Consider the following 21716-nt stretch of genomic DNA (forward strand, 5'->3'; position numbering starts at 1 on the left):
GTTTTTTTGTTTTTAGTGTGGTCTTATAAATCATTAAAATGTAATAATAATTTAAGTGAATTTATTGGTTGCTATCACAGAAAAAGCAAGAACATATGAGTTATAAAAACTTTTTTGTTAGGGATTGACTCAATAGTAAAAAAGAGAAACAATGTGAAATTTTGTCAGTATTTGTGATATGATACAAAATATTATTTTGTCTCAAAGGCAGTAGCAAAAAATAAGTAAAGTAGCAAAAGATTAGCTCAAAATAGCAAATGGCTAGCTATAAACAGTGAAAGGCCTTCTTAAAGTAGCAAAAACAAGCTTAATGTAGCAAAGTACTAACTACAAACTAGCCACAAGTAGCAAAAGAATTGATATAAGTAGCATAAGACTGCTAAAAATAGCAAAAGAAAAGGGTGAAGTTGCAAAATGCCAGCTGAAAAAGCTAAAAAAAACTAAAAGTATCAAAGGGCTAGCTACAAACTGACCAGAAGTAGCAAAAGAATTAGCAAAAGGCAGCTAAAAGTAGCGTAAGATAAAAATAGAGGCAGTAGCTGAAGCAGATTACATTGTTTTATGGGGAAAACCTTATGTAAATACAGTTACCCATGTAAAAAGTATAAAAGTTATAAAAACCAAAAGTCACAGCAGCTATCTTCAGAATGAACTGAACAGTTTGATATATGAACGACTGAAATATTTTAAAAAACAACAACAAAAAAAATCAAAACAAAACAAAAGACAGATTGATGTCATTGAACGTGTAGTGTGAGTCCTCCTCTCCATATGGCGGCGCTGTGCGTTTCCATCGGTCCGAAGCTCTAAAATCCGAGGTCCCTTTAACTCATCACGCGTGGAACTCCTGGCCGGTGGTTGTGTCCCGCGTGCGGGCTGGAACCAGAGGAACACACCGAGCCGCGTCGGTTCTTGTCGTCCGTCCCGAACCTCACCGACGAACTTCTCGAAACCGCTTCCACGAGGCGCCGATCCGGCTTGTTTTTAAACCCGAAAAAATCGGGAAGATTTCAGTTGACACCCGCGACGGGAGGAGGAGGGAGAAGGCGGAGGACAGCTCGCGCATCACTCACTCGGACGTTAGTTTTACTTTGACGTTAACGGTCCGCCGAAATATACCGAAACTTTCCGAAGGGGTGTCGGTGTCAACGAACCAAGATGACGGAGGAACTTGAGCAGATTCTCCAACAGCTGACGGAGCCTGACAACGCTGTCATTCAGCAGGTAAACACCGCGGACAACTTAGGGGTAGCACCCGGGAGAGGAGTTTAATAAACGGACGTTAAACGTTAATTTAACGGGCGGTCGTTTCAACGGCTCCAACGGTTCTTCTGTTTTGTCGTCAAAGTGGCCATTTTTTTTTTGTTTTTATTCCAAATCATTCTCTCTTTCAGGCCACGGCTCGTCTGAAACAGTGTTTCAAGGACCCGGCAGTCATCCCGGCCCTGTGTGCTGTCATGAGCGGCTCCCAGAACCCGCAGGTACCGCGAGAACCGTTCTCCTGGACCGGGGTTCGCCCCGGAGTCTCTAAAGGGTCTCCAAACGGTCGCGCGGGGACTGTAGTCGCAGAAGCTCGCAATCTAGTCGCCAGAATTTACACTTGGGGGCGAAACAAGTTGAATTTAAATAAACAGGGACTTATTTTTCGCAATAAATGTTATTCTGTGTTTAGTCATTTCCAGGCTTAAATAAGCACAACTAAAATGTAAATTTAGCTTGTTTTCGATGAGGAGAAGTCATATATTCTGATAAATATTTTAACTAGGCAAAACAAAATTACACAGAATATTAAAATTTGACATAAAACAGACCATTATTTAAGGAAAAATGTACATATTAGCAGTGGGATATGGTTTCTGCCTCCACAGAAGTATGGTTTAATAAATTACATTAAATTTATAAATCTATTTGTGTCAAAAATGAAACATCTGCAGGAGTCCTGCTTCATTGATCTGACAGGAAGTATGTTTTTCTTTAAATGTGGATCACAAATCACATCCTGTAAGAACAAAGTGGACCTAAATACTAAACATAAAAGTTCAAGATGTGTTTATAAGTAATAAAGAAGACAGAAACCAATAAAGTGACTGTTAGAAGTTAAAACTTTACAACCTGTTACTTTGACTGGACAATCATTTCAGTTAATTTATTAAGTTGTAGAAAATCATCCTCCTGGAATAAAATCCTCAAGTGTATTTAAAAGAAGACAAACAGGACTTTATAAGACGTTTTTGTGAATTTAACATGTTCATTTCATGTCTGAGTGCAGCTCGTTTAAACAGCATTACGTGAATCTGTTCACAGATCCGTCAGTCGGCCACAGTGATGCTGAGGTTGAGAGTTAAGAAACACTGGAAGAAGATTAGTCCAGACGACAGAGAGAGGTTTGACTTTCCGTTCTGTTGCTCTGATTTCACATTTAACCTCGAGTCTGAGCTGAAGTTTCTTTTTTTTGTCTCGCAGCCTGAAGGCCGTCGTCCTGCAGGCCTTCATGCAGGAAACAGAGTAAGTGTTGGGATTAAACGACAAAGATTCAGGTGAAATGTGTTCCTGCTGCAACGTTCTGTGTTTTTCAGGCACACGGTGCAGCACTCACTTTCTCAGCTGTGTGCGGTTCTGGTTAAACACGAGACTCCGGACCGCTGGCCCGCCCTGCTGCAGCTGCTCAACCAGTCCACCAGGAGCAGCAACCCTCACGACAGACAGGTACGGATCATATTCACTGTTTATTCACTTAACAAGTTTCCTGTTTGGGGCTCAGTTTTAATCGGCGCTCGTTTGTCTGAACAGGTTGGTCTCCTGCTGCTTAATAAGGTCTTGGAGTCGAACCCTGAACCCTTTAAGCCTCACTACTGCCAGCTACTGCAGCTGTTCAGCTCTGCGCTGCAGGACTACGACAACCCCATCGGCCTGTACTACTGCATCCTCAGCCTCACAGCCATCATAGGCTACACTGGCACCGAGGAGATGGTGAGGCAATACGTCTTCAACCTGCACTTTATCTCCTTTAATTATTCTGACAGAAATCTGCTCATCTTGTTTTCTCGTGGTTTATTTTCAGAAGCAGATGCGAAACATCGTCCCGAATCTGATCCTCGCTCTGAAACGCCTCATCAGCGCTGATCAGGTACGTTCTGAGTTTAAAGGTTTTGTTTAGTGGGCTCTGCTGGGGTCAGGTCTGTGTGGATCCTCAGGTGTGTCTGTCTCTGCAGGACCAGGCCTCTGAAGCCATGGAGGTTTTTATCGAGCTCATGGAGATCGAAGTGTCCATCATCGCTCCTCACGTCGCCGACATCGTCCGCTTCTGCCTGGAGGTGAAAACTGAACTCTGAGTTTTGTCTTTTACATTTTTTCATGTTTGCTCAAAGGGTCTGACCTGTATCTGTCAGGTGAGCAGCGACACGTCGCTGAGCGACTCGCTGCGAGTCAAAGCTCTTTCCTGCATCACCTTCCTCATCAGGCTGAAGAGTAAGGTCAGTGGAGTTTCTGTCCTTCACTTCATTATGAGTTATAAACATTTCTGCTGTCAGCGTTACAATTCCTTCTGATTAACCTGTTATACACAAGTAATAAAACCCACCCCTGTAAATATATTTACTGTCAGTTTTAGACTTTTTGTTGTCAAAATGGCTTAAAATACAAGAGAAACATTTGATGCTTTAAAAGGAAAAATGTTCCCTGTAGACTGTGCTGAAGCTGAAGCTGCTGAACCCCATCCTGCAAGCCATCTTCCCCATTCTGACTGCAGCGCCCCCTCCTGGTGAGCTGGACCCAGAGGACGAGGACGAGGACAGCGGAGACAGCACGGAGAACGACAACCCTAAACACTGCGCCGCTCAGGTACAGAGGAGTCATGATTTCCTGCCAGCTTCACTCTGCAGGTCCAAAGATTAAACTCGTCTGTCTGATTTTAGATGATTGACACGATGGCGCTTCATTTGCCTCCAGAGAAGTTGTTTCAGCAGCTTGTAAGTCATTCGAATCATGACGATCACCACGTCCGAGCCTTTACCGTCTCACAGGGTGGTTTTGTTTTGTCTCAGATCCCCCTGACTCAGGCCTGCCTGACCAGTGAAAACGTGTATCAGAAGAAGGGCGGCCTCATGTGCCTGGCTGTGCTGGCTGAAGGATGTGCAGACCACATCCGCACCAAGTAAGTGTTTCCTGACTGTTTCTGTTGTTGGGTGACGGAGGGACACATGCTCACCCTTCCTGTCTGTGTGTGTTTGGCAGCATGCTGTCGTCGGTGCTGCAGACCGTGTGTCAGAGTCTGTCTCACAGGGATCAGGTGGTCCGCAGCGCCGCCCTGTTCGCCCTCGGACAGTTCACCGAACATTTACAGGTGAGGCTGAACAAAATACTGACAGGTGTGTTTATCAGTTTTGTTTGCTTATTTTCGTTGTTTTCTTTGTGCTCAGCCTGAAATAAATAAATACTGTGGAGAGCTGATGCCTTTGCTGCTGGGATACCTCTCATCCCTGAACGAGGCCAAAGTCGGACATCTCATCAAAGCGTTTTATGCTTTAGAAAACTTCATGGAGAACTTGGGTTCGCTGAAAAATAATATTTTTAACCATCGACTCTGAAGCTTGAACATAATTTCATAAAGACTCATTCATTAGTGTTGATTTAATTTTTTTGGAGCTTAAAGTTGTTTTGTTTTTTTAAACAGGAGCTGAGATCGAGCCTTACCTCCCTACCTTGATGGAGATCATGTTGTCTGCTCTCAACAACGCAGAAAACCTTAAAATCAAAGAGCTAGCTGTGTCTGCCATCGGCGCCATAGGTGAGGATGAGCAGCCGGCCTGCAGACCTTTCATCAGACATTTCACAGCTTTTAAACTTTAAACGAGTAACCATCATTTGAACTGATTTTACAGCCAATGCTGCCAAAGAGCTGCTGGTTCCTTACTTCCCTCCGGTTATTGAAAGCCTGAAAGGTTTCCTGACGGCCACCACGGAGCAGATGAGGTCTCTGCAGACCCAGTCCTTGGGTGGGTAACCTCTCTGAAACTTCCCCTCCTGATTTATCCTGTAATGAGTTTCTGTTGGTTTGTCTGATTGTTGTGTGTCTGTGACTCAGACACTCTGTCCGTTCTGGCTCGTAACATTGGAAAGGACGTCTTCAGTCCTCTGGCTGCAGAGTGTATTCAGCTGGGCCTGAACCTCACCGATACCATCGACGACCCGGACCTGCGGCGCTGCACGTATGAACAAAACCCGCCGAGCGTCGTATTCTTTTTAAAACCCGCTGCAGTTTTCTCATCCTTTCCTTCCCCCTCAGGTACAGTCTGTACTCGTCTGTTTCCACGGTCGTCCCCGAGTGTCTCACGCCACACCTTCCCGCCGTCACAACCGTCATGCTGCTCGCGCTCAAGTCCAAGGAAGGCATCACGGTACAAAACTGACCCTCTGAAAGGGGAACAACTCCTAACCTAAACAGACTGGTTCAGTTTCCACCTCGTTTTCATCACAGGCGCACCTCGAAGAAGACAAGACGTTTGTCCTCCTTGACGATGAAGACGATGATGATGATGACAAAGAAGGAAAAGCTGCTGAGCACTTTTTGGAAGACGAGCCGGAGGAAGATATCCATGATTTTGCAGGGTAGTTTATCTGACAGCTGCACCTTTATGCTCGGAAGCTGTTGTCACTCAGATGGAGTCCATGTTTCAGGTTCAGTGTGGAAAACGCCTACATTGATGAGAAGGAGGACGCCTGTGACGCTCTGGGAGAGATCGCCTTCAGCTCAGGGTAACATTTAACAGACCGTTGGTTTGATTTCTTCCTGCTGAAATGAGAGTGGAGATGTTTCTGTCTAACGTGTCTGTGGTGCTGGTCTGTTCATCCATCAGTTCGGCCTTTCAGCCCTTCATGAAGTCCAGCTTCCAGCAGGTTTATGAGATGAGAGATGTAAGTCGGCCTCACGGTTCAGTCTGCTCTGTAGGGTTTAAAAGGACGGGCTTCTGTGGGATTAAAGTTCTGACAGGCGAGGGGCCCAGTTTAGGCTAACAGAGAGCTTCATGTGTTCATTTCCACGAGCAGCACTAATGGTTTTATTTTTAACCCTGTAGTTTCCTCATGAGGATGTCCGCAGGGCGGCGCTCGGAGCTTTGGGACAGTTTTGTCGATCTCAGCACAAAGTTTGGACTGAGAATCCGTCTGAGGCTAACCACCAGGGTAAAACAGGAAAACCACATGCCTTCACCAGAACTGGCTAAATGTCTCTTTATACAAAAACTACGAGATCATGGTTTATTTCTAATAAAAAACCTGACTTATCCCTGAGGATGTTTCTCCTGCAGCCCTGCTGAAGCTACTGGACGTGGTTCTTCCTTGTTTTGTGGAAACGGTGAGAACGGACCGCGAGCGCCAGGTTGTGATGAACGTCCTGGAAACCATGAACAACGTGATGAAGTCCTGTAAGGAGGAGGTCTGCAGAAACCCGTCGCACCTCAAGGAGATCAGTTTAGTGATTCGAGACGTTCTGAAGAAGAAGGTGAGAGAAGACCAATGAGTCTTCCACCAAAATAACTCAGTAAAAAGCCTCCATGACGTTTGTTCTTTTGTTTGTCCTCAGACTGCCTGTCAGGACGGTGGAAACGATGATGCTGATGATGAAGACCAGCAGGTGATTGACATGAACGCTCCAGGTTTAGCTCCACTGGAGGCGGTTCTTATTCTGCTTCCTGCTGTTTCAGGCGGAGTACGATGCCATGCTGCAGGAGTTCGCAGGAGAGGGAATCCCCCTGTTGGTCTCCTGTGTTCCTGCAGACCAGTTTGCACCTTTCCTCAACGATCTGCTGCCTTTCATCATCAACAAAGCTGTGAGTCTGAACTCGGATGGGACGGGGTTAGACGCTCTGATTCCTGCTGGGACTCTTCGGGCTGCATCGCCTCAGTTTGCTCTTTAAAGTATGATTCACTCACTGACGCTTTTTATGCTTAAAGAAATCGTCGTGTACGGTGGCAGACCGGTCCTTCTCTGTCGGAACGATTGGAGAAATCCTCCAAGCGCTCGTGAGCGCGCCTGGAGGCCGAGGGGTGGCGGGCCGCCTGTCCAACCGTCTGCTTCCTGTCCTGGTGGCCGGAGTGAAGGACAGCGACGCCGAGGTCCGCAACAACAGCGTGTTCGGGCTGGGGTGCCTGGCTCAGGCGGCGGGGCCCATCATCGCCTCGTATCCTTCTGAGGGAGGAAGTGTCAGATCCCCCTGTGCCATGTTAGACCCGACCCAAAGTAGAGCTGATCCTTGATCAAGGGCTGTTCAGAGATTATCCCATGATGCTCTCCGTGTTTTCTAACCTTCTGGCCAAAGAGACGGATCTAAAGGTGATCGACAACCTGTGCGCCGCCCTCTGCAGGATGATCCTGAGCCACGTGGACGCCGTACCCCTGGAGCAGGTTTGTCCCGCCAGCGTCCAGCCTGATTTCCTTCCTGAGCTGGAGGTTAAGTGAGTTCTGCTCTCTGACAGGTTTTTCCTGCTCTGGTGGCTCATCTTCCTCTCAAAGAGGACCTGGAGGAGAACAAGACGGTGCTGAGCTGCCTGGCTTTGGTCTTCAAACACAGTCCTGCTCTGGTACCCAACTCACTCACACCTCATTTATTGTCTGCAGACCTTTAAAAACACGTTCAGTAAGGATTATTTATAGGGTTTCACCGGGTTTTAAAATTAAATTTAACTTGTTTATTTTCCATAAACTGATCCAGTTCACTCTGCTCCTGAACTTTGACTCTGATTCAAGAAACAAGCCTTAGAGTTGGAAAAGGTTTATTTTTAAGGGCAGATACATTTGAATTTGCAGTCAGTTTTATTTATAATAAGTATTTTCATGTTAAACAGTATATTCTTGAACACACCAGTTTAATGAAATAAAAAGTGCTCCTGAGTGAACTTTCTGAATGTTCAGGTGGTGAAGTTCATGAGACCCATAGTTGCTGCCGCCAGCCACGTCGCTGGCCTGAAGGAAGTCGATGAAGGTAAAACATCTCCTCCGTCAGAGCGCCGCTCTGCTCAGCTCGTCTCGGTTGTCCCTAACCCGTCTGTGTCCCCTCGTCTCCGCAGAGACACAGAAGTCTCTGGTTTTTCTCCTGAAAGCGTTTGCTCAGAAGAACGGAGCAGATTTCCAAGCAGCCGTGACCTCCCTTCCTGCAGAGCAGCAAACCAGAGTCCACCTGGTGATCAGCGCCTCGTAGCCCTGAACACCTGAACACCCAGACCTTACTGCCGGTGAGACGTGGGCCGTTTGTTCCGTTTGCCCAGAATGAAATAAACTCAGCACCTAAACAGTTTGATGAAATTTAAGACTTAATCTGATTAGATTTTATGTTGAAGTTTGATTTGGAGGATTTGTTCAGTTCTGGTTTAATTAACTCCCACCTGATGATTTGTATTTATCTGCATTAAAGAAACTCCAGATCAGTTTTTCTTCTTCTTGTGTTTAATGTAGTTTTAGCCTCATTCAGAGGCTGGTTGGTTTGTTTGTTTGTAAAACTGGATGAAACTAAAAAAATTGATTAAAAGAAGCACTTCACCTCCTGATAGACTCATCCTCTCGTTACACAACAACAGTTTTTATGTTATAAACATTTCAAACAGGAAGCTGAAGATTTGTACAGAAGCAGCAGAATTTACAGCAGGTGAGTTTGGACCATTGGCCCCGCCTCGCTGCAGGAAGCGACGCTCCTGTTGGTCGTCACGATGCTCACATCTCTGGTTGGTCCCGAGCCTCGGCCAGTCCAGGCTGCTCCACATCCAATGCCACTGTCATCTCCATGGGCGCCAGTCCGTTGGTTTCTGCTGGAGAAACTGAGGAGAAAGACTTCTGACTCAGCAGAATGACTTTTAAAGCAGCTTAAATTAGAAAAAGTGATTATTTCTTTGAATTGAATGAACTTTGTGTTTGTCCGGCTGCAGCGGAGCCCTCAGACTGAGACCATGACATGATGCTTGGAAAGATCTTATTTTAGCTGCTGAGACGATCACACCTCACTGTGACGGGGCTGCAACCTGCTGTCCTGGGGCCACATGTGGCTCTTTGGTCTTTATTCTAAATTTTAAACTTTATAACTTAACCAATGTTTCTTTTTATTTGTGGTACTAAACTTATTGTGCTGCGACAAGAAAAGGCCCCCTAAACAGACTGGAAGTGGCCCGTGGACCAGCAGTTGATCAGTTTTATCAGGTTTTTTGGCTCTGAGCTGTCTGAGTTTGCAGAGCTCAGACACATCTTCCTCCTGGATTCAGACCTGACTAAAGGCCTTCTGGGTAACGTAGTCCTGTGTCAGACCTGCGTGTCTCTGCTTCCAGGGCTGAATGTTCATCCCCGTGCGGCAGAAGGAGCGGTCGGTGTGCGCCTCGGTGCTGTACAGGACCTCCTGCAGCTGCTTGTCTCCGGCTTTCTTGGCTTTCACTCGAACCTGAAGCAGAAACAAACACGGCGTTCGAGTCCGGCAGGGTTTCTGTTCGCGCTCGTTCTCGTCAGCTTACCTCCAGGACGGTGATCTCCTTCTCCTTCAGCTTCCCAGTTTTGTTCTTCACCTGCGTCTTCTTGGTGTCGACCCACACCACCCTCTCCCTGACGTCTGACCTGGACACAAAAACACGCCGTTGGCGAACCTCGACTTTCTCGTCCTTTTCGTGAAACGTCTCCAGGACTCACTCCTGGATGCCCAGGTCTGCCAGCGTGGTGTCCAGGAAGGGGAAGGGCTGGTGCGCCGGGTCGGCCTGCACCTCGATGGGCAGCGTCACCGACATGGGCAGCTCCTGCTCCACCTCCACCCGAACCGTCACGGCGCCTCCCTCCTCCAGCGACTCCTGCTTCTCGTCCGCCGCCAGCTTGAATCCTGGAGCTGGAAGAACTCACGGGAACCCCTCGGATCTGTTCTTTACTCAGGACCGGGTTTTACTCTGGAGGGGTGTGTGGCACGCCCAGACTCGGCCCTGCGGGCTGATATAAGCAGCCGGCGTGAACGTGTGTTATGTGGCGCTCGGCTGTGAGGTTCATTAAACCGTCAGACGCCTGATTGATGGAAAAAAACAGGAGAGAAACCAAACTGCTGAGTTTCAGCCGAGAATAATATGACTTTTCAGTGATTAACTGTGACTCGACTGATATTTGTTACACGGCTGACCTCAGGGTCAGAAAGAACAGATTTATGATCCGAATGAAACCTTTTCTCATTTTGTGGCACCTCAGGGTTGTTTGCGCCACAGCTGTATCATTTGATGCAGGTGGCATCCAGCTGTCCTGCTCAACAAGTCCCCAACCATGTTCCCGTCTCGGTTTCATTTGAGACGACGTTCTCAAACATAAAGAGAGAAATAAGTTCTGCAGCAAAGTTCGGTTCTTTCTCGCTTGAGTTGTTGGTTTGCAAGAGGAAACCGAGTCAAGCTGAGGAAAGTAAAATACCCTTCAGATTAATGTATATATAAGTATTTACACACATTTTGTTGTTTCTCTGGTACCAAATGATCCATGGATCAGCCCGGTGGTTCTGGACCCCTGATCTGGACTTTTAACCGAGTCTTAACGATCTTCAATTAAACTCTAATAAAGACAACAACTTGAAACCCTTTTATTGCCCGCCCGTCATGTTTCTGCCTCTTCAGTAAAAATACTTAAACAAGATGCTCCACAAGGAATGCTGGGTGTTTTTTTTTTAGTTTTATATCTGATATTTCAGACAGTTTCCACATTAAGACTCTTCTCGCACTAAACTAACACTCTGACCTCTGCCTGATCCCCCGCCCCTGACCTTTCCTTCCCCACGCCGACCTGTTTGTAAACACGTGTTTTTCCCCGGCGACGCAGCTCCTCAGAAACGAGCGAAATCTGCCAGCGTGTCGCGACCCGACGCCTATAAACTAACAAACAGGTGCATTTTTTGTTGTTGTTAGATGGTGCGTATGTTCGGATCCAAACATGACGAGATATTTCCTGGCACGGTCCGGATCTGTCGCAGGCGTTCGACATGGTTCTGATTCCAGCGGGATGATGCGAATGGAGGCGTGTTCGCGGCGCTGGCCCCAGATCAGGCCTCTCGCTCACACTCGGGTGACACGAAGCAAACAAACGAGCTGAGAGTCATCCCCGAGGTATACTTTGATTGTGCTGAATCGAGCTTAAAAAGACAAGATAACGTGAAATCAGTGGGCGAAAAAGCCAACATTAAACATCATTTTATTAGAAGTTAATTCACTTAAAAACAGTTAAAAAACAAATTCATTTAAGTGTTAAAATCTCTGGTTTTAAAACAGTAATAACAGTCTAAAAAACAGCTGGTTTAAATCTTTAAAAACACAATTTGATTCATTAAAAACTCTTAAAAAGCTCATTTTAAAAACACGTTTAAAAACTTTTAACTTTTACAAATGAATACGTATAAAACTCATTAAAGTTTGAAGGATAAAACTGGATTCTGTCCACCGGCGTCGTGTTCAGGCGGCCATCTTGAGCCGTCTTCCTGGTTTTACGATGATGTCGCCGTACGGTTCGGTTTGAATCGCAGTCAGCTGATCAGCCAACAGCAGCTCTGGAGAGAGGACAGGTTAACGCAGACTAAACTTTACTCTGAAGTCGAATTATCGAAGAATTAAACTCTAAATCTGAAGCCTCACCCAGCAGGCTGTAGAGCGCCTGAGCTGCAGTGAAGCGGTCGGCCTCCGGGGGCAGCACAGAGTCAAAGGTCGCCTCGTCACGCCGCCGCAGGGCGGAGATCCAGCTGCAGACGAGAACGGAGGATTCAGCCCGAGGAGGACCACGTGTCTGACTTCCACAGAACGTTCTGAGACAAAAATCCTACCTGAAACATTCAAAGATGTCTTAAAAACACTAAAAACGTTCAATAATGCTGATTATTTTCATGTTTCATCCTCTGTTTTACATAGTTTCACAAAAAACAAACAGAATAAACCAAAACAAATCCCACCTTAAAAACAAAAACTTTAAAATATATATGTATATATGAATTTAAATATGCTAATTTGAGCTTTTAGCTGCTGTTTCTCCTTGTTTAGCTACTTTAGTTTTTGTTTTGCTAATTGAGGCTCTCACTGGTTCGATCCTTCAGCTGCTGTCTTTGCCAGTTTGAGCGTTTTAGCTGTTGTTTTATTATTTCTAAGTTAATTTTAGCCTTTAGCCACCTTTATCCTGTTTTTAGTTTTTATGCTTTTAGCTACTGTTTTGCTAACTGGAGCTTTAAGCTTTTGTTTTGCTGTTTTTAGTTCATGTTCTGCTAATTTAGCTTATGTTAATGTTAGCTTTAAGGTTTCGTTTAGCTAATTTTAGCTACCATTTTGCTTGCTTTTATGTTTTAGCTACTATTTTCTGTGGTTTTAGCTTTTAACTACAGTTTTGACCCTTTTAGCCACAGTTTTACTGATTTGAATTTAGCTTTTGTCTCTCAGCTACTATCTTAGCTTTTAGCCTTTTAGCTTCTGAAGTGGTTCAGGTGTCTGCAGGAAGTGGAACGAGGACCTCGCACCTCGCCGACTTCCTGTTCTCTGAGTCGGACTGAGCCTCGGGCATCTGGACCGGTTCCTCCAGGATCGGCTCCATCAGTGGCAGGACGTCCTCCTGTGGAGACCTGGACACACAGACACCGATCAGCGTCTCGTTCAAGCGTCCAACAGTCCAACGGTCCGTCCAACCCACCATCTGCTGACGGGCGTGATCACGTCGCTCCCGGACCGGTCGTCTTTGGACACGTCCAGCACCACGTCCAGCACAGCTGTTAACAGACAAACCGTCCAATCAGGTCTCAGGTGAGTCACCTGTTCGCCGTGAGGCTGGAAACCAACGTGAGAAGGACGGAGACAACTCACAAGAACCCTCAAAGGACTGCAGTCCTGATTCACCCAGAGGCTGGAAGGACAGAGAACAAGGTTCAAAACGCTGAGTCAGCGTTTGTACAGATGTTTTCAAAACGCTGAGTCAGCATTCATACTGTTTCCTGTCTCTGATTGTTTATTCAGCCTCATTTATTTAAATCATCATATATATTTATATCTACAGGTGTAAATATATTTAATGTTGTTTGTTTTGATCAGGAATGATTTATATTTTTGGGGATTTATAAAAACAGATCTTTATAATTCCTTCAGCAAACTGGCTTTAATTTGTTTTCCTCAGCTCCTTTTAGCTTCTTCGTTACCATCAGCTTCTATCTACTGCTGTGCTAATATTAGCATTTAGCTGTAGTTTTGCCAGTTTTTTACTTTTTGCTACAGATTTGTTTATTTGAGCATTTACGTTTGGTTTTCTTTTTTTATGAACTGTAGCTTTTTGCAACAATTCTGCTAAATTCAGCTTTTAGCTGTGGTTTTGTTTATTTTAGCTTTTAGCTTCACATTTGCTGATTTGGTCTTTTAACCATTTTGTTAGTTTTTAGCCACGTTTTCCGTTAAGCTGCTCAGTAAGCCTTCTGCAGCTGAAAACTGGGAAGAATTTCCTCCGTTTATTTTAAATATTTTCATTTAAAAAAAAAAAAAAACATTTTCCAACCTGCTGAACTCTTCTCTGAAATCAGCCGACTAACCTCCCTCAGGCGCGAGTGCCTCCTCACCACCTCCACCTCCCCCTCCGCTCCCGGCGCCACCTCGCCGTCGGGCAGGTCGGCGAGCGAGGCCTGCTGTTTCCATAGCGACAGGAGGTCAGGCTGGACGAGGCCTGCAGAAAAAAAGGCAGGAGCTGCTGTTTTCAGGTTTGAGAGGGCGAAACGTAAAACACCTCGTGGCTAAAATGACTCTCAGGCAGTTTTCTTACATCGACAGCAGGGGGCGCCGAAGAGCTGCGCAGGAGGGACGCTCCGGGTCAGAGTCGGCAGGTCCAGCAGCACCTTAATCTGACAGAAAGCAGATTTAAAAGATGAGAAGTGTTTTTAAACTTCTCTGAGAAGCAGAAAGAGATGATGGGGGGAAACAAAGAGAAGGAAGTAAAATCGATGAGCTCCACTCCAGGAGGAGGAGAACCGGAGAGCCGAGCGTTAATTAGGTGAGACGCCGGAGAATTGACGCTTGGAAAGCAGGACTTATAGATTAGAGGAGCGGAGACAGGAAGTTCAATCAGCCAGTGAAGCGTTAATCCCTCCGGAGTTCAGAGGTTCGAACAAAACGCCGAAGATATCCACCAGCTCCTGCGTCTCCATCAGCGGGTTTCCGATCTGCTCCTGCATGGCTCCGTCCGAGATCTGGACCTCAGGGTCCACGAAGACCAGCTGACGTCTGCGTCCTCCTCCGGGCCGCCTCCTCCTCACAGGAGGGACCACCTGATGACAGAGAGACCCAATGAGGACGCCGCAGTACGGGGGAAAAACACGACAACATTATTTCCTCGCCTTCGTCTCCGCATTTTCTACCAAACTGATCACGAAAGAAACGCCTCAGGGAATCACAGGAAAGATCCTTAAAACACGTTTAGAGACAAGTTTGGTTTTAATTTCGCTCAGAGTTGTGACACACTTCCTGTTTCTTAACGTCAAATGTCAAAGTTTTCCGGTGAACAGGTCGCCTCCTGTTGGTAACGAGCAAAATCTAAAAGAAACCGTTTGGATCTGGTGAAGTGTTTCATTTTTAAAATTTGGAGAAACGACACTTCTGATGAGCAAACGGCTGGTCTGAGCGGGGCTAAGACCAACATGGAGTCCTGAAACCGTCTTTAAAAAACTCCAATCTGAAAAGCAAATCACATCAGTTCTCTCAGATGCTGAACATTAAGTTGTCGGTTTGTTTACGGCTGAAATGTCCTGATTTTTCTGCCATAAAGGGGTTATTTAAAGTGCTACAGCTAGCTGCTGCTGCCACTATTTGTATGTGTCACATGTCTGGAGTTTACTCGTGTTGCATCTTGTGTATTTGTGGCGTTAATATGTTCCTTTTTGTTGGCAGACGTTTGTAACAATTGAGCCTGAACGTTTTTTATTTTTGTACTTTTTATGGTGTTAAAAGGTTAATAAATCTGCGTCTGACGGGCCAAGATAAAGTTGCCGCTCTGAGCAGCCGATATTTTCCCAGACTTGAACACATCTAGACATTTTGTCAGGTCAAAGAGGTCAAAGGTCACCCGTCCCGCCTCACCTCCTCACAGGGACTTCCTGCAGGTTGGTCTCCAACAGCCTCGCTCGGCATCGCCACCTGCGGAGGCGTCATCTCCACGGCAACGGCCGACAGAGCGGCCCGGCTCGTCTTTTCGTCCTGCAGCCACTCGCTGTCCCGCTCTGTCCCCAGCGTCGTCTCCTTCAGCCTGGAGGACAAAATACATTTACTGAGAGCTGCTGCTTCAGGAGAAATTTAACTTTAAATTTAACAGTTTATCAGTCCAGAGCTCACGGTCCGACAGGGGACAGGTCTCCGTGGTCCCTCATCCTGTCCTCTGTCTTCTCCTCGTCCACCTCTATTCAACACAGATTCACAGAAGAGCCTAAATGACCGAATCTTCTCTGATTTAATAAAACTTGTTGGCTGTTGTGAAGAAATTAATTCAGATTTAAAACATTAAAATTAAAATATGACAGTTTCAGCTTTTAAAACACAACCTTCATGGCTTAAAGTGTAATTATTGCAAATTATTTACACATAAAAAGTGCAAAAAGAATTGTTATTAGACGGTAAAAAAGATTTATTATATTTAAATAGGAAAACATGCATATTTCATCCTTCTAATTATTTTTATTCTCTCTACATTTCGTCCTTGTTAGTTTTTCTATTTTCTGCCTTTAAAAAGAAACATTTTCTGTAAAAAAAAAAACAAACTTTTCTTTGCAACAAAGGCCGAACTGCTCATATTTAACCCTGTTAAAAGCAACAGGCACAAGAAAGAAGAACATTAACGGAGCTTTAAAGCCTCGATTGTGTCTGTTAGCAAAATATCTCCAGATCCACTGGATGGACTTTAATGAAACCTGCAGAATGAGCATCTATCAAGATGGCTGCCACAGACAACTGACTTTATGAAGCACAAAAATGGCTGCAAGTCAGTCCCTTCCACAGACACCGAGCTAAAGATATTAAATCATTTCTCTGAAAAACAAAAGAAAACTTAAAAGATAAATAAGAAGCTGATCAGCGTTCACAACGGGAACTCGCACCTCGGCGAAACTGATCGGGCTGATCCAACAGCAAGTCGATTTCTCTGGCCGTGGCTTCAGGAAGGTCGTCTCCCTCAAAACACTGAAACAGCAAGAAAATAAATTTAAGAAATCATAACACGACAAAATAAAAGGCAGAGCAGGAGGAGGAGGTCTGCAACCTGACGCTTTGAGGCTTTGACCAAAACTAACATAAGATAAAACAATCAGATCCTGCTGGAAAGAAGAAAGGTGTGAAATCTGTTGGATAACTATAAGAATTAAAATTTGTAGAAACTATGAAATGTTTTTTCCTCCTCCGTCACACGACCCTGCTCTTTTCTTTTGTCCTAAAATGCACAAAAAGCAATAAGTGTTTGAATTAATTCCCTCTCCCTCCAACAGACAGGAAGTGGCAGCCGGACTCCTGGGACCGGGGGGACAAAACGAGGTTTAAGTGACGAGACGAGCTGAGATGTAACGTCACTCCGAGTTGCCTGCGAGGCAGAAACGAGCCCCGGAGACGGGCGGCGGGACGAGCTAACGTGAGCAACGTGTCCCTCTGAACGGACCGCGAGCGCCGACTGATTTCATTAAGTCGGATCGCATCGAGCAGAACCGCTCCTCGTGTCTCCGGGAGACAGAATGAGGAGACGGAGTGAAGCACAGCTGGACTCCGACATTAAAAAAATCTGCTTTTTAAAGACCTAAATATTAGCTCCTGCCTGTCTGTTAGCAAAATATCTCCTGAACAGCTGGATGGATTTTAATGAAACGTTCAGAAAGTGATCATTAAATGTACGTCTGCTGCTAACTCACTCAGTTTTACAGATTTGGAGCTAAACTTTGGTGTGGTAGTCGCTGAGATAAATCACACATAATGTCGCTTTAAAGATTTGGAAAGTTTTGGTTTTAATTTAATTTCCCGTCTTGCAAACAGAACAGCACGAGGCAAAGTCCGATCAGCAGCATCTTAACGTGCGATGGAGACGTTAAGAGGACGTGTTGTCCCCCGGGACATCTGCCGCGTCCTGAAAACCAATGACGAGGAGCGTCCCGGTTGCGACGGAGGGAGTTTACCTCAGCGGCGTTGATGACGAGCTGCTCCTTCTCCGTCAGGGTGATGGCAGCCGGCGGCGAAGCGAAACCTGCAGAGGACGGAGAGGACGGGTGAGACGTGGAGACTGATGAGGACAAATAACAACCTGCTGGTGGACAGAGACACCAGAGCATCAGACGGTTTCATCTGAAGATGATGACTTTATTTAAAAGCTTCAAGCTGGAGACTCAAAACTGAGAGAAAATCAACAAAAAAACATGTTTTTGAAAATTATAGTGTAATTTCACAATAAAACTGATCAGAAATTAACCGAATTACCAGCTTTGGTCATTAGCTGTTGTTAGTTTTAGAGCAGAAGGATTCCTGGCTTTCCTGGATTTCCAATAATTAAATTAGAAATTCGCTCAAAAAAGGATCTTTAGCCATATTTGACAGATCAAAGCAGTAGTTGTAAATTAAAACAGGTCGTCTAATTGTCTTTAAGGCCGTCTGTGTCGTCATGAAACTCATTACGGTTTGAAGATATTTGAGCTGGGGTCATATTTGATGTTATTTTCTGGACCGAGCGCTCCGGGATTACAGAAACTAAAGTGAGCAGAGTTTGAGACAACTCTGCAACTAATCTGAGAAAATAAATTCTCAGTTTTGTTTTGAACGTGTTCAAAATTCAAGAATGAATTCTCCCATGCGTCAACAGTTGGACCGCAGACAAGGTTTTCACAAAGGGTTAACCATGACCCCGTCGCCCTGAAATCAATAGGGATCATCCTTGAGCTATGATGTCTCCAGACAAGCAGTTTGACGTTTCTGTGTTGAAAGGTTATTAATTAATAAATATTAATTAATATTAACAAAAACTCACTTTCTTTGTTGGGACTCGGGCCCACGGAGCGCCTCACATCAGAATCTGCGATGACAAACTCCACCTGGGGATGAACACAAACAGAAGATATCTTACCTGCAGCAGATGGCTCGTTAAATGGGCTCAGTTTGGAGGAAGAGCTTAAATCTAACAGGACGGTTTATGCGACACTGTTTCATAAATCTGTACATTGTTTACAGTTTCACCTTCCACAGTTACTCCTGTAAAATATGACATTTCTGCTGGAAGTGCCACAGCTAGCTGCTGCTGCTGCTATTTGTGCTCCTAAATGACCCTAAAACTTGACGTAAATAACTGTGATTCCAAAATGACAAATATTTAAGACTGGAGGCGTTTTAGGACAGCAGAGACGCTCTTCAGTATCCACGGCAGGTAAGATATTAACTGTTCGACACGTCTTCACAGAACCTGTTTCAAAAGCAGGGTTTCGCTCAGATGTAAGACAGAAAATATCGAGCCGTTGGGAAATATTTTGTTGCCTTTTATTCAAATTTGATCCAAATCGTTTAAAATAAGTTTGTCGATAAACTCCTGCATGATGGGACTTTTATTTTTTTTAATAACACCTGAAATCCTCAGAGAGAACTACAACACACAGAACGAGTGTTGATGGAAGAAGCAATGAATAAACAAACTGATTTATTTATATTTTAAAACCTAAAATGGAAAATCTGGACATAATTAGGACGCCTTGATGGTTTCAGAAATCCTGGAAAAGTCTGAATTGTCCCTTTAATTGCACAGTGCCTCAGGTGACTCATAATTTTGAGTTGTGCACACAGTGTTTCCTATAAGGGTTACGTAACTTTACAAAGGACAAAGGTCAACCACGTGTGCTGAGATAACAGCTCAGAACGAGCTGGAGTTTGTTTCCGCTCCGGTTTGTTCAAACTTGCATTTTAAGACCCAAACGTGTTTGTAAGAAGCGCGACAAAGCGGCGAGATCAAAAGTCGTGGCGGTTTACGTCAAATAATGAGGAAAGGCATTTCGTTTAAAGTAATATCTACACTGTAGGCGCTTCAGCCCCGAAGAACTGTTAATAAATGAACTCAGTTACTATAAAACTGATCAAATTTACAGTTTTGATGATTAGAAGTTTATCAGTTTTAAAGGAGAAGGCGTGTGATACACAGTATTTGTCAGTACTGCTGCGTATTATAAGTACCTGGTGTATTTTATAGGGGCTGGGGAGCTGCTGGGACTCCATGAGACCAAAGAAGGGGTCAAGAGCTCCTTCAGCCTCTTCCATCGTGTTCAGGCCGTCAGGGAGGTCACAGGTCAACCTGACAGGTAGCGAGAGTTACTCAGAGCACGCCGCCACGCGTTCTGCGCCTGATGATGTGTTTTAATTCCCACTCTAGCTTTAACGGGCTGGAATAAAACCCACCTGGAGCGTATTTGGGGAGAAAAATGTTAGAAGAAATTGCAGACATGAGATCTCATTAGTTGCTTCTGCTTCACAATGTGGCTTATCACATATTTATAAAACCATTTCTCATCGCCTGCTTAGTAAAAACTCCATCTTCTCCCTTTTCAGCCCTCAAATAATCTCTCATAAATATTCCAAGAGAAGCCTTCAGACTCAGACTTCACAGAATATATCAGTTTATTACAAAAAAGTGACTTTGTGTGTGCGTGTACACCTGTCGGCTTCGGCCACGTCGATCTGCAGGCGTCTTTTGGAGCGCAGCAGGCGATCGATGGTTTGTTGAATCTCCTCTGAAGAACAGAAGAGAGGTGAAAAGTTTTCACACGGTTCTTTCTCCTCAAAGAAAACAAACGGAGGCTGACAGACGTGACGTCCTGGCTACACACGGGCAGGGAGAGAATCCATCCGACGACGCTGTTTAACCTTTCGGAGATCTAATTACAAGAGACGCTGGCTGCAGTCTTATCATCCTGCAGCGTGGCTCTCTGTTTGCATCAACCCCCGAGAACAGTGTGATTGCACATCATTTGGATGCAGTATCAGTGTCAGGGTGTAATTAAAGCCCATATGAATCCAGACTGTTAAGCTGTGTTTGATGATATTCTTTTAGCTTTCCAGATCACACTAAATGAGCCAGACTGAGTCTGCAAGCCAATACGCTTTACCTTATATATGCTTCATTCCTTCGCTGATGTTACTCAGTTATATTTATCTATAAAGCCTGATGAATCCAATCAGTTACTTAGATTAGGAGGTTGTCTTAAAGAGATAAAAACCTGGATGACTCAGACAGACAGAGGTTGTGGTTTTTGCAGCCTTTCACTTCCTCTGCAGCTTTCTAATGTAAAGAACATTGGTGTTATTTTTGATCACGAAGTTAACGATCATTGCATGTAGACCCTGCAAATGAGAGGCATCGTCATTAGTAGTTTGCTCATTTTTCTTTTCCTCACCAAGCAGAAATCCACACTGTCTGTGGTAAACCACAACCACCCCATACTGCAGCTGCGACGACAGGTAGAGAGAGAAGCGAGGTCTGGGCAGGTTGGGCTGCGGCGCCAGAACCTGTGCCGTCACATAATCCAGGATTTCTCTGCTGCAAACATTTCACAAAATGAATTAAAGTCATTCAACAAGCCCACAGGTGATCAGAGAGAACATACAACCCACAAAACATTTCATTTTAGGTAAACATATCTGATCTAAACAAATTATTCATTGGTGGCTTGGTCAATATTAAAGCTTGTTTTCTCATTTTAACTAGGTAATTAATTTTGTTGCATGTTTTAGTCACAAATCATGCTAATTATTGATGTTTTTTTGTAAATTAAAAGCTAAAAATGTAAAAAAAAAAAAAGCTAAACAGCTATGCATTTCATCTGAACAAAGTTGCACTTAATCCCTAAAAGGAACAAATAAAATTTAAATTAAAACAGGACTTGAGACTTTTAAGGAAATTTTACACAGCTTTTTTTTACTTTAGCTTGAGAGATAGCAAAAATAAAGCTACAAAACAACATTTAACTATAGAGCTACGTGCTACAAATGCACCTTAGTGTTTAGATAACACCAGGAAATAATTAATACAAAACACAAAACAAGCAGGTAATGTAAAAATCAAACTAATTAGCCTAGCTAGTGACAAAATGGCAAAAATAAATTAGTAAATCTTACCAGGTTTGGTTCACATTGACTCTGAGAAACTCCCTGCGAGTGACCCGGATACCTCTGGTGGCTGCTAACCTAAATCATAAAACATAAACAAATTATTTAGATGTGAAAATTAAATATTTTGAGGCTTAGCTGCCAGCTAGCATCCTCTGCTAAGTTAGCTCTAGTTAGCTTGCTTCCAAGTTAGCAAAGTTAAACTCACCAAATTGTGGAAAAACAACCAGTATGGCGTTGGAGAACATTTGGGTAATAAAACATTGTGTGTTACGCTTACTAGCCTCCGACAAACAACTTTTAAAGTTTAGTTTTATGATCTATGGAGTTTTTTGTTAAGAGAAATTTATGCTACGGGTTTTCCCGCGTCGAATCCCCGCAGAGCCAATCAGATCCCGAGATTCTTTTAGAACGTTAAACACCTGCGATGCGTTCAATGACGGCTGGGAAATAAATAATAAACACTGTTCAGGACTTGTTCGTAAATTAATTTCTTCCCATGCGATTATTTCAGACGGCTGGAATATTTGTCCCCCCCCCCCCACCCCCAGTAACTGTGTAAGGAAAAAAGCACACAAGACTAGGTTTATTTGTTATTTATTTGAGGTTATTTA

At 44.5% G+C, this 21716-nt stretch overlaps 3 protein-coding genes across 5 annotated transcripts; 1 reads left to right on the forward strand and 2 right to left on the reverse strand.

Moving 5' to 3' along the window:
* Nucleotides 1-855: 855 nt before the first annotated feature.
* ipo4 (importin 4) lies at nt 856-8522 on the forward strand. Of its 2 annotated transcripts, XM_017429883.3 has the most exons (30): nt 1159-1224; nt 1395-1481; nt 2305-2384; nt 2464-2505; nt 2577-2706; nt 2791-2970; nt 3062-3127; nt 3213-3314; nt 3390-3473; nt 3685-3840; nt 3915-3968; nt 4044-4153; nt 4234-4342; nt 4419-4548; nt 4673-4786; nt 4881-4994; nt 5084-5207; nt 5285-5396; nt 5477-5607; nt 5677-5754; nt 5856-5913; nt 6075-6180; nt 6306-6499; nt 6581-6631; nt 6702-6827; nt 6952-7178; nt 7270-7402; nt 7474-7578; nt 7910-7979; nt 8065-8522. In XM_017429883.3, exons 1-30 carry the CDS (start codon nt 1159-1161, stop codon nt 8193-8195), a joined length of 3270 nt encoding a protein of 1089 aa, XP_017285372.1. In that variant the 3' UTR covers nt 8196-8522. The 2 variants fall into 2 exon arrangements, with proteins under 2 accessions (XP_017285371.1, XP_017285372.1); XM_017429882.3 differs by having other exon boundaries at nt 856-1224; nt 7910-8522.
* Nucleotides 7788-9926, reverse strand: si:ch211-196f5.2 (uncharacterized protein LOC556372 homolog). The gene is made up of 4 exons (XM_037973287.1): nt 9662-9926; nt 9490-9589; nt 9290-9419; nt 7788-8808 (listed from the first exon to the last, which is right to left on the reverse strand). Exons 1-4 carry the CDS (start codon nt 9754-9756, stop codon nt 8705-8707), a joined length of 429 nt encoding a protein of 142 aa, XP_037829215.1. The 5' UTR covers nt 9757-9926; the 3' UTR covers nt 7788-8704.
* rec8b (REC8 meiotic recombination protein b) lies at nt 9658-21475 on the reverse strand. Of its 2 annotated transcripts, XM_017429833.3 has the most exons (18): nt 21311-21475; nt 21112-21180; nt 20391-20533; nt 19652-19727; nt 19174-19291; nt 17987-18050; nt 17145-17212; nt 16086-16167; nt 15328-15391; nt 15076-15241; nt 14130-14267; nt 13766-13844; nt 13539-13669; nt 12826-12865; nt 12656-12731; nt 12486-12587; nt 11620-11723; nt 9658-11534 (listed from the first exon to the last, which is right to left on the reverse strand). In XM_017429833.3, exons 1-18 carry the CDS (start codon nt 21364-21366, stop codon nt 11440-11442), a joined length of 1671 nt encoding a protein of 556 aa, XP_017285322.1. In that variant the 5' UTR covers nt 21367-21475; the 3' UTR covers nt 9658-11439. The 2 variants fall into 2 exon arrangements, with proteins under 2 accessions (XP_017285322.1, XP_024864762.1); XM_025008994.2 differs by lacking the exon at nt 9658-11534 and having other exon boundaries at nt 11693-11804.
* Between the last annotated feature and the right edge of the window lie 241 nt (nt 21476-21716).

Source organism: Kryptolebias marmoratus, linkage group LG21 (assembly GCF_001649575.2).
Source record: "Kryptolebias marmoratus isolate JLee-2015 linkage group LG21, ASM164957v2, whole genome shotgun sequence".
NCBI classification, from domain to species: domain Eukaryota; kingdom Metazoa; phylum Chordata; class Actinopteri; order Cyprinodontiformes; family Rivulidae; genus Kryptolebias; species Kryptolebias marmoratus.

Excerpts from the sequence above, each read along its gene's own strand:
- si:ch211-196f5.2 (XM_037973287.1), bottom strand. The coding sequence starts at position 9,756 with ATGTCGGTGACGCTGCCCATCGAGGTGCAGGCCGACCCGGCGCACCAG. Across the intron at positions 9,590-9,661 it reads GCAGACCTGGGCATCCAGGA|GTCAGACGTCAGGGAGAGGG; the intron begins GTGAGTCCTGGA and ends TTTTGTGTCCAG. Across the intron at positions 8,809-9,289 it reads CTGGAAGCAGAGACACGCAG|TTTCTCCAGCAGAAACCAAC; the intron begins GTCTGACACAGG and ends CTTTCTCCTCAG.
- ipo4 (XM_017429882.3), top strand. The coding sequence starts at position 1,159 with ATGACGGAGGAACTTGAGCAGATTCTCCAACAGCTGACGGAGCCTGAC. Across the intron at positions 5,397-5,476 it reads AGTCCAAGGAAGGCATCACG|GCGCACCTCGAAGAAGACAA; the intron begins GTACAAAACTGA and ends TTTTCATCACAG. Across the intron at positions 5,914-6,074 it reads AGGTTTATGAGATGAGAGAT|TTTCCTCATGAGGATGTCCG; the intron begins GTAAGTCGGCCT and ends TTAACCCTGTAG.
- rec8b (XM_017429833.3), bottom strand. The coding sequence starts at position 21,366 with ATGTTTTATTACCCAAATGTTCTCCAACGCCATACTGGTTGTTTTTCC. Across the intron at positions 15,242-15,327 it reads GACCTGTCCCCTGTCGGACC|GCTGAAGGAGACGACGCTGG; the intron begins GTGAGCTCTGGA and ends TTTGTCCTCCAG. Across the intron at positions 11,535-11,619 it reads GGCGCTCTACAGCCTGCTGG|AGCTGCTGTTGGCTGATCAG; the intron begins GTGAGGCTTCAG and ends TCCTCTCTCCAG.